This window comes from Diabrotica virgifera, chromosome 4 (assembly GCF_917563875.1).
Source record: "Diabrotica virgifera virgifera chromosome 4, PGI_DIABVI_V3a".
NCBI lineage: Eukaryota > Metazoa > Arthropoda > Insecta > Coleoptera > Chrysomelidae > Diabrotica > Diabrotica virgifera.
The window spans coordinates 159,483,626-159,495,693 of NC_065446.1; the positions used below are offsets into that span (position 1 = coordinate 159,483,626).

The following is a 12,068-nucleotide window of genomic DNA, read 5'->3' on the forward strand; positions in this document are numbered from 1 at the left end:
CTAAGGAACAAAATTTATTATTTGGGGAGGTTTTGAGATCCACTGAATACGATTACGCCATCAGAACTGATCCCAGGATCACCTGGTGCCCAAGGTCACGGCAAAAGACGTCATCTTCTGGAGTTTCGATGGTTTTCGGCACTAAATCGATGCAAACGGATTACTCGGGAGTTTTAGGAGTCGCTAAATACGAATATGATATCCGAATTGACCTACGGAGTACCTGGTGCCCAGGGTCGCTACTAAGGCACGTCATCTTCTGGAGTTTCGAGGGATTTCGGCACTAAATTGATGTAACTGGACTACTCGGGGAGTTTTTGAGGTGGTTAAACACAAAGATGGCATCAGGCTAGACCTTAGGATCACCTGGTGCCCAAGGCTACTGTAAGGGACGTCATCTTCTGGAGTTTCGAGAGCTTTCGGTATCAAATTGATGCAAGCGGATTACTTACGGGTTTTTGAGGTCTCTAAACATAAATATGCCATCAACATCGACTCCCTGTGCACCTGGAGCTCAAGCTCACTGCAAGGGGCGTCCTCTTCTGGAGTTTGAGAGATTTCGGCATTAAATTGATAAAAATGGATTACTCGGGGGGTTTTTTGAGTCGTTAAACACGAATATGCCATCAGAACAGACCTCTCGACCACCTGGTGGCCAAGGTCATTGCAAGGGACGTCATCTTTTCGAGGGCTCTCGGTATTAAATTGATGCAAACGGTTTACTTACGTGTTTTTGGGTTGCTAAACACGAATATGATATCAGAATTGAACTCCGGAGTATCTGGTGACGAGGATCGCTACTAGGGCACGTCATCTTCTGGAGTTTTGAGGGTTTTCGGGATAAAATGGATGCAAATGGATTACTCGGGGAGTTTTTGAGGTCGCTAAACACGAATATGCCATTAGAACAAACCCACGGAACACCTGGTGCCCAGGGTCACTGCAAGAGACGTCATCTTCTGGAGATTCGAGAAATTTCGGCATTAAATTGATGCAAATGGATTACTGAGGGCTTATTGAGGTCGCTAAATACGAATATGCCATCAGAACTGAATCCCGGAGAACCTGGTGCCCAAGGTTATTGCTAGGGACGTCATCTTCGGGAGCTTCGAGAGTATTCGGTACTAAATTAATGCAAACGGATTACTCATAGGTTTTTGGGGTTGCTGAACGCGAATACGCCATCAGATCTCACCCTCAGAGCACCTGGTGCCTATTGTAGGTCATCTTCTGTAGTTCCGAGGGTTTTCGGCATTCAATGGATTATTTACTAATCGGATTTTGGCGTTGTTGAACACGATTGCGTCATCAGAACAGACACCTGATACATAGGACACGTCATCTTCTGTAGTTTCGATAGTTTTCGGTACTAAATTAGTGCAAACGGATTACTGTTAAGTTTTTGGGATTGCTGAATATTAAGATGCCATCAGACCCAACCCACTCAGCATCTGGTACTTAAGGCAGGTCATCTTCTGGAGTTGTGAGTGTTTTCGGTACTAAATTGATGAAAATGGATTATTCATGTGTCTCTCAGGTACCTGAACACTAAAACGCTATCAGAACAGACACCGAAGCACCTGGTGCCTAAAGCACGTTATCTTTTGGAATAATAAAACTCATGTAAAAAAATTAAATAGATCAACATAGTAGAGTTCGTATTCCGTAAACCCAAAAACCCATGAGCAATTCGTTTACATCAATTTACCTGGGCACCAGGTATTCCGAAGTTCAATTATGATGGCATATTCGTGTTTAGCGACCCCAAAAACCCGTAAGTAATCTGTTTGCATCAATTTAATACCGAAATCCCTCGAAGGTCCAGAAGATGACGTCTCTTGCAGTGACCTTGGGTACCAGGTGATCCGGTTGTTCTGATGGCACATTCATGTCTAACACCACAAAATTCCCCAGGGCTCCAGGTGCACAGGGAGTCGGTTCTGATGGCATTGTCGTGTTTAGCGACCCCATAAACCCGTAACTAATCCGTTTGCATCAATGTAATACCGAAAGCCCTCGAAAGTCCAGAAGATGACGCCCCTTGCAGTGACCTTGGGCACCAGGTGATCCAAAAATCTGTTCTGATGGCATATTCGTGTTTAGCCACCTCAAACCCCCCTCCCCCGAATAGTCCAGTTTCATCAATTTAGTGCCGGTATCCCTCGAAACTCCAAAAGATGACGTGCCTTAGTAGCGACCCTGGGCAACAGGTACTCCGTAGGTCAATTCTAATGCCATATTAGTACTTATTGACCCCTAAAACCCGTAAGTAATCCGTTTGCATCGATTTAATGTCGAAAACCATCGAAACTCCAGAAGATGACGTCTCTTGCCGTGACCTTGGGCACCAGATAATCCGGGGATCAGTTCTGATGGCGTAATCATATTCAGAGACCGAAAAAAACCCCCAAATAATAAACTGTGTTCCTTAGTATACTGATTTTGACTTTATTTTTATGCAATTTTGGATGCATTTTATGCACTTTACAGTGCAATTATGCATTTCCACCCATTTTTGAATAGTAGACTTTTTTCCTGACGTCATCCTGAACATAATGCAAAAAACTGCAAGTCTCTATGTGCTGTATTTAAAAATTTATTTATTTTGTGCTAAATGCCCTGGTCTATTGCGACAAACCGGGGACATATGAGATGAAATAACAATTACAGTTTAGTTATCTATATTTTATTGTATACACTCATATATTCTTGTACAAAAACTTATGTTATTTATTGCTGACTATAAAAATATTTGTAAAAAATAATAATTTAATAAAAAATAAAAATAATTCCATGAATCAACGGTTCTTGTTGATGCGCAGCCTTTGATATTTGTTAATTTACCGCTCCCAAGAGCGAATTACTATGCACTCACGAATCATGCTGTTTACGAATCGATTTTCAACGCACAAGACCCTACACACTATTCGTGCACTAACGTGCACCGACCGCGAATCGGTCATCGCGCATCACGAATCGCGAATCACTCAACGAACTAGCCGCTACACACTATGCGTGCACTGCCCACGAATCGCGAATCGCGCATCACGAATCGCGAATCGTGCATAGTCTGTAGCCAGCTACGGCGGCATCACACGCTGCCCGGAGATATACCAAGGGAGGCAGAGTACTCTCAGCTCCGTTGGGTGGTTGGGTGCGTCTCGGGACAACGAATTTTAGGGTCCTGACTAAAAATAATGAAAAATCTAAAAGTGCGAATTTTGTTATGAAATTTGGTATGTGGGGTTATAATAATATTTGGAACAACTTGCTCAAATAACTTTTTCCGATATCTCTAAATCAAAGCAAAATATCGGTAATTTATCGTGTTTCTGAATTCGCAGTAGGCCGCGTTTAGAATTAAAAAAATTCAGTTGAGTGTCTTAAAAAATTTGAAGCTTCATTATGTATGGACTGCAAAACTTCAAATCTGTATTTATTTTGATATGCATAGGTATCTATTTACAAATAGATGGAATTGTTAACAAATAAACTACACAAACTTTGGTATTAAACTTTTACTATTAGACTAACTATTTTTAAAATGATATGATATCATGAAATTATGAATTAGGATGATATTATGAAATGTAAATAAAAAATGGTCAAAAGATGGGGCCTTAAATTACATTTTTTGGCGCATTTTTTTGCTAGTGCAAATTTGTCTAGATATTTTACAGTTAGGTATAGCCTCCCCTATTGTAAAAATCACGAGCCGCCACTGCGAAAAACCCGTCTGAAAACGTTGTTTTCGTTGAAAAATAAACATTTTTCACTCGCAAATGACTTGAAAAGTATTAACATAGATAAAAAACTCTTTAGAACAAAAGTTGCTTATAATTAGTCAATTTATACATTTCGGGACTTATTTTAAACGTATGTTTTTCACCCCAAGAAGGGGTGTCACCCCCCGAAGTAAAAGCAACCAACGGCATAAATCCAACTTTGAAGTGGAGTGTAACTAGAACCTAAATCCAAATTTTCCGTCTCTTGCAGTGACCTTGGGTACCAGGTGATCCGGTTGTTCTGATGGCACATTCATGTCTAACACCACAAAATTCCCCAGGGCTCCAGGTGCACAGGGAGTCGGTTCTGATGGCATTGTCGTGTTTAGCGACCCCATAAACCCGTAACTAATCCGTTTGCATCAATGTAATACCGAAAGCCCTCGAAAGTCCAGAAGATGACGCCCCTTGCAGTGACCTTGGGCACCAGGTGATCCAAAAATCTGTTCTGATGGCATATTCGTGTTTAGCCACCTCAAACCCCCCCCCCCCCCCGAATAGTCCAGTTTCATCAATTTAGTGCATTTCTAGATTTAGAAATATTGTTCTAAAATTAGTCAAATTGCCAATTCTCAAATCTTTCAATAGTCACATACAAAGCATTATAGTTTATTGTCGTCACTCATAAAAGTTCGTGAGACCGGAAAGGATTAAGTTTCTGGATATGAGATGATTCATTTGCCGAATACGCTTATTTAGAAATTTATGTTTTTAAATTTAAACACACAAAGTAAAATCATATATGCACCTATAACAGATTTTTACATAATATCAGACGACAAAATGGGGCCCCTGCTCGATTGGGGCCCCCCGCAAGCTTCACGCTGCGGGGGCCTCTGTTACGCCCCTGGCCTAATAGTATACCAGTTCCTGTTACCTATAGTGCGTAAAGAAATAAAAGTTTGTATCGTGTTAGTCTTATCTTTTACGTACTAAATAGAAACTTCAAATAATACAGTCCATTCAACAACTCCAGAAAATTCACCAACAACCCCAGAGAAGACAAGGTGTTTGAAGATTCACAAGAATAAACTAAACAATTAAATCTCAAGCCCGCCTGCCTTTTCTCCACAGCTATTAAACGATATACTATTTAGATAATATTTTAGTTGTTGTTGTTTGTTTGGGTTTATATGACTGCGGACACTAAATCCATTCGCCAAAATATTTTAGTTACATAATACGTCTTATCGCATCGTGTAAACTAATTATCGAAAATATATGTTTAATATTTTATTACATTTTTAAGGGACGGCTCTTTGGCAGTACTAGAAGAATTGGTACAATGTGGAATTTGCTTGGAGAAAATGAAGGAGCCTCGCATGCTTACATGCCAACATACATTTTGCAAATCGTGTCTAAAAAATCTGGTCACAGCAAAAAATCTTGTTTTAAAAAGTGGTCCAAGTTCAAAAGTAACTCTTTCCAGCGAATTAAAAAATGCAAAATGCCCAGTTTGCCAAACTGAAATAGTATTGCGTAATGGTTTGGAATCTCTAGAGGAGTTACCAAAAAATTTTCACATAGAAACGTTGTTGAAGTTATTGGAAGGTGACCCAACTGTTCCTACTCCCGTCGTAAAGGCTCCCGCTGATTACAGATGTGTTAAGTGTCAAACTATATGTGAAGAGCAGGCGCATGTCTGTCAACACTGCATGCAGGTAAGTAAATAATATAATTTTATAAAGATACTATTACGCTATAACCTTTTTTTAATTGCCCTATTGCCAGATTCCAGTAAGAGCCTAAGATGGTATCCATTGAATGCTGGCAGGCAACGGTGGAGGAAATCTTTTTTATACATCGAATGTCACGGAGCAAGACACCCTGGCGTCTTCTAGCCGAGTATGACACTATTCCAGAAGACCTCAGGTTATGACCTACCGAACAAAAAATAGCGTCATTTGCACATAAATTTAAACTGTCTTAACCCCAAAAAAATTAGGGTTAAAATTGGAGGAGCTCGCTGATTATTTAGTAAATATATTTCAACCAAACCCTTGGACTTATTTCAACCAAACTTATGTATATGATGAACAAGTATAGCTACATTCTGTTAACATACAATTGACTACTACAAAAGAAGTTCAAAAATTAATCAAGAACATCAATACAAAAAAATCGTCTGTATTTGACCTGATCAATGGCGAGATACTAAAAAAATTACCTAGAAATTGCTAATTACCTAATTAATGAATTTGCTACTACGAAGAATAAACCATATAATTGAATAGAAGAAAATATTTCGACACCAATTTGGATTTCGTGATAAACACTCCACAATTGACCACATCCATCGAATAATAACTGAAAAAGAGAAAGCATTGGGAAGGGATAATCGTTGTTCAGCAGTATTCTTGGATATCGCAAAAGCATTTGACAAAGACGGCCTGTTAATAAAGAAAAAGAAAATATTTCCTAATGTTCAATGAACAGAATTCAGTTCATATTAACTTTACTAACAAGAAAATCAATTATCTCCCAATTATCTTAAACAACAGGGTATTAGTTCAGAGAAATAAGGAAAAAAATATCCTGTTGGTGACACAAACCCCTCCAGGCCGAAACCAAATTTTTTGAGTAGTATGGACATCTATAATAATAACCTATATGTTTCCTGCAGCCAATTTTGATGATGATATACATAGTTATAAACAAATGAAGATCAAAAAACTGTAAATTTTCGCTTTTTTCGTCTATTACCAAAAAGTTAACCATTTTAAACAAATTTGACAGTAAGAAACTTAAAAATCGTATAAAAAACTTCAATATGGCGTTCGCTGAATATGTCTATCCTTATTGGTTGCTTAGAAAATTGCAAAATAAATAATAAATTCTGAGTTTTTATAAATATTCATAACTTATGTAAAAAAAATTAACTTAGAACCTTCTTATTACACAGAATGCTGAGACTTCTGGTGCTTAAATTATACCCTAAATTTCAAAGCAATTGGTCAAATAGTTTAAAAGTTATTTAATTTGTTTTTCCCAAATTAATTTTTTTGCAACACTATAAGTCAGAAAATGATGAAGTTACAATAATACTTTAGATAGTTTATGAAAGAAGAAAATTTACGCTATTATCTTAATAAAAAAAAATTACAAAAACATAATTCTAAATATTGCAAAATTATTTCGCAAGAACATGTGAATTTAGAAAACGGGAGGGGGGCTAACTTCGTCCCTAATTGTCCTAGAATAAATGTTTTTCTTTCTAAATGTGTATAAAAATCCAGTCTTTCGAAATATGAAAACATAATTTTTCTACGGGTAACGGTTAAAAAGTTATTCTAATTGTTTATAAGTAAGCAAAAAATCGACATGTTTTTGCAAAATAATTTTACACTGTTTAAAATTACTTTTTGTCATTTTTTTAATTAAGTTAATAGTATAAATTTTCTTCTTTCATAAACTGTCCGAAGTATTACTGTAACCTCATAATTTTCTGACTTTCAGTGTTGCAAAAAAAATTAATTTGGGAAAAACAAATTAAATAACTTTTAAACAATTTGACCAATTGCTTTGAAATTTAGGGTATAATTTAAGCACCAGAAGTCTCAGCATTTCGTGTAATAAGAAGGTTCTAAGTTAATTTTTACATAAGTTATGAATATTTATAAAAACTCAGAATTTATGATATATTTTGCAATTTTCTAAGCAACCAATAAGGATAGACATATTCAGCGAACGCCATATTAAAGTTTTTTATACGTTTTTTAAGTTTCTTATTCTCAAATTTGTTTAAAATGGTTAACTTTTTGGTAATAGACGAAAAAAGCGAAAATTTACCGTTTTTTGATTTTTATTTGTTTATAACTATGTATATCATCAAAATCGGCTGCAGGAAACATATAGGTTATTATTATAGATGTCCATACTACTCAAAAAATTTGGTCTCGGCCTGGAGGGGGATGAGTCACGAGAAAAATCTTATTTCTCTGGACTATATCTGGGTTTAAATATGGACGTCAAACTCAAATGGAAGAAACATGTTAAAAATAAACCTGAACAGTTGAAGATAAAGTAAAAAAATATGTATTGGCTGATGGGTAGATACTCATCAACATTCCCTCATTCCCTCCAGAACCAAGTATTCATTTACAAACAGGTATTGAATCCGGTGTGGATCGGAATTATGGGGCTGTACCAAAAAAAGCAATTATAGAAATTTAGAAACGCTCCAGAACCGAATACGAAGGAATATTGTGGGTGCTCCTTGGTACCTAAGTTCGGAATGACGGTTTACGTAGAGACGTTAAAGTTGAATCTATTCCAAATAAAATCAATAAAGTTGCCAGAAGACATGAAAAAAGACTCCATAAATACTTCAGCTTCTTGTCAACCAACCCCAGATCAAGAGGACTAAACAGTTCGAGCTTGAGTAATGTGAGAAGTTGTGCAAGTAAAGGCTTAGTTTTAGTGTTGTGCATTGTAGCTATAGCTACAATAAGGACGTGAGCAGTTAGTGAGAAGCAGAGTCAGTGCTGTACTGAGTAGCCACAACAAAGAAGTGGGTTCATGTCAAAAAAGCTATGATGGACCAGGTGACATCAAGATTACAAAAAAAAATAGTTCGACCATTATGTCTGTGACAATTGAAAATAATCACCAAAAATTTCTGTATTTTGTTCCAGCAATTTCTAATTATATTCATTTTTTATTTTTTTTTAATTCAGCGAAGTATTATTTTAGGTATATTGTTCTATATGTTGGATAGATCACATGGCAGAATTAGACTCAAACTTATCTTTGTTAATCAAACAAGTAGAGGAATCCAGAGATAGATTAAATCACAAAGCACAAAATTTTTCTGGCCGATGTGATCAACTTGAAGGTAATTTTATGATTAAAAAATATGTTAAAAAATAATTAATATCTTGAATTGCAGAAACAATTAAAAAGAGTATCGAGAAAAAAATTCAAAAAATTAAGAAAATGGAACATGATGTCTTACTTGATGTAACTTCTATCAAAGAACAAAATTCAGTTGTAAAAGATATGATAAACAACAGAATCGACCTAGTTAAAGAAAAAGTTGAAGGTATTATTAACGACAATAAGCACAGCAAAAATAAGGTAAAAATATTCTATGAATATTACATATATCCATTAAGGGCATAGGCACAAAATGTCGCCTGTCAAAATGTTCAATGTGTTTTAAATGTATTAATTTTTTTCGAACCCTGAGAAAACTAATAAATATTTTTGAAAATTTTAAACGCAAAATGAAAGATTACATTATTACTGAGGGCCAAAAGTCCCTGAAAATGTCGATTTTTTAATAAGTTACCGGGGTGAAAATAAAGAGAAAATTTAGTGTGATATTTAATTGCAAATATTTCACTAAAAAGAAACTTTTTATTTATTCTAAGGACTTTCGACCCTAGGTAATAACGTAATTTTTCATTATGCGTTTAAATTTTTCAAAAATACTTATTAGTGTTCTCAGGATTAAAAAAAATGAATACATTTAAAACACATTGAAAATTTTGACAGGCGACATTTTGCGTCTTTCCCCTTAATATAAATTATGGTATATTATTTGACAAATAAGGACAAGCTGTCAAAGTCAGTTAAATAATATACAGCGTGTCTACTTGAGTTGGAAACATATGGGAAACTTTTTTATTATTAATTTTACGAAAAAAAGTTATTCTTTATAAAAAGTTCTGCATGCCCCAAAACCTAAGATTCAATTATCAAATATCAAATTTTCTCAATATTATACGAGGTATGTCAAAAAATATGAATTTCGGCTAAGGGTAAAGTACCTTTATTTCTCTCAATATCGAAAATTCTTATTATGAAAAGTTGTTTGGAAATAAAAACCAAGCTCAAATATGTAATTACATGCTTCTAATTGGAAAAAAATATTTTCCAAATTTTTCTCAAATTTATTGATACTAATTTCCGTTTTTATTCATTACACATACGATAACTCTTTTATTATTACTTTTACGAAAAAAAGGTATTCTTTATAAAAATCTCTGTATTCGAAGATTCAACCAACAGATATGACATTTTATTAATTTTATACGAGTTATGTCAAAAAATATGAATTTCACTCAAGAGTAAAGTACCTTTATTTTTCACAATATTGAAAACGGTTATTAAAAAAGTTGTTTAGAATTAAAAACTATGTGTCAATATGCAATTACATCCTTCTAATTGAAATACTGTGAAATATAAAGGAGCTATAATATTGAGCGAATTTCATATTTTTTGACACACCTCGTATAAAATTAATAAAAGTTGATATATCATGGTTGTGTCTTAGATTTTAGACCATGCAAAGTTTTTTATGAAGAATAACTTTTTTTCGTAAAATGAATAATAAACGAGTTATGATATTTGTAATAATTAAAAACGATGTTGGGTATCCATAAATTTGAGAAAAATATTTTTTTTTTTCAATAAGAAGCATGTAATTGCAAAATTTATCTTAGTTTTTAATTCCAAACAACTTTTTATCATAAGAATTTTCGATATTGAGAGAAATAAAGGTACTTTACCCTTAGCCGAAATTCATATTTTTTGACATACCTCGTATAATATTGAGAAAATTTGATATCTGATAATTGAATCTTAGGTTTTGGGGCATGCAGAACTTTTTATAAAGAATAACTTTTTTTCGTAAAATTAATAATAAAAAAGTTTCCCATATGTTTCCAACTCAAGTAGACACGCTGTATATGATAATATTTCCCTAGAGCGTTATTTGTAAAAATAACATTGCCATACCATTTTATATATAAAAATATAAAAATAATTTTTTCTTTAAACATCGACTTATTGTCGCTTTTAATTTAGCCTAGATGGCTCAAATGTTGTATTTGAAAGGTCATTTGACCTAACTCTGTTGCTAGTTTCAACTGCTTTGGATCTGGAGTCTAACCTGATGATGGACTGATTAGTCCGAGAACGTTTATGATGTACCTACTTTGATTCCAACTTGGACCTTTTTAGAAACAATTTTTTAATAAATATACAGGGTGTCCCGAAAAGATTGGTCATAAATTATACCACAGATTCTGTGGTCAAAAATAGGTTGATTGGACCGCACTTACCTATATACAATAGTGCACACAAAAAAAGTTACAGCCCTTTGAAGTTACAAAATGAAAATCGATTTTTTTTCATATATCGAAAACTCTTATTGATTTTTTATTGAAAATAGACATGTGGCATTCTTATACTAGCAACATCTTAAAAAAAAATTAAAGTGAAATTTGTGCATCCCATAAAAATTTTATAGGGGTTTTGTTCCCTTAAACCCCCCCAAACTTTTGTGTACGTTCCAATTAAATTATTATTGTGGCACTATTAGGTAAACACAATATTTTTAAAACTTTTTTGCCTCTTAGTACTTTTTCGATCAGTCAGTGTTTATCGAGATATTTTGAATATTTGTCGAATCCACCACATATTTGTATATGGTTAAGTATGATTATAGAGAACTGTTAATAATCTGAAAATTTATTTATAATTTACATTATTAGGTATATTTTCAAAAGGAAGCCACATCTCGATAAAAGGTGACTTATCAAAAAAAGACTAAGAGGCAAAAAAGTTTTAAAAACACTGTGTTTACCTAATGGTACCACAATATTAGTTTAATTGGAACGTACACATACATTTGGGGGGTTTAAAGGAACAAAACCCCCATAAAATTTTTATGTTAACATATTAAAAAAGAAGCCGCATCCCGATAAAAACTGGCTTATCTAAAAAATACCAAGAGGCAAAAAAGTTTTAGAAACGTTGTGTTTAACTAATGGTACCACAATAATGAATTAATTGGAACGTACACAAAAGTTTGGGGGGGTTTAAGGGAACAAAACCCCCTTAAAATTTTTATGGGGCTGACAAATTTCACTATAATTTTGTTTTAAGATGTTCCTGCCATAAGATTGCCCCATGTCCATTTTCAATAAAAAATATCTAATAGTTTTCGATATATTGAAAAAAATCGATTTTCATTTTGCAACTTCAAAGGGCTGTAACTTTTTTTATGAGCACATTTGTACTAAGGTAAGTTAGGTTCAATCGAACTATTTTTGACCCCAGAATGTGTGGTATAATTTATGACCAACCTTTTCGGGACACCCTTTATATCTATACCATTTACAGTGGAAGTTTTTTTACTTCTTAAGTAATTTTTATTATGGTATACAGCCAATTAGAGGGATTCATTCCTTTTTATATTATTTTTTAAACTTAGAAGACCGTTTAATGAAAGAATTGATAAGCTTATTGAGGTAAATGGGCGTCAAATTTAACATC

At 34.1% G+C, this 12,068-nt stretch overlaps 1 protein-coding gene across 1 annotated transcript in view; it reads left to right on the forward strand.

Moving 5' to 3' along the window:
• Nucleotides 1-12,068, forward strand: part of LOC126883192 (RING finger protein nhl-1-like) — an 87,687-nt gene that overhangs the window by 17,424 nt on the left and 58,195 nt on the right. Inside the window, exons 2-4 of the mRNA XM_050648439.1 lie at nucleotides 5,035-5,446; nucleotides 8,478-8,619; nucleotides 8,674-8,861. Of these exons, the coding sequence (XP_050504396.1) occupies nucleotides 5,035-5,446; nucleotides 8,478-8,619; nucleotides 8,674-8,861 (742 nt within the window). The remainder of the gene's footprint in view (nucleotides 1-5,034; nucleotides 5,447-8,477; nucleotides 8,620-8,673; nucleotides 8,862-12,068) is intronic.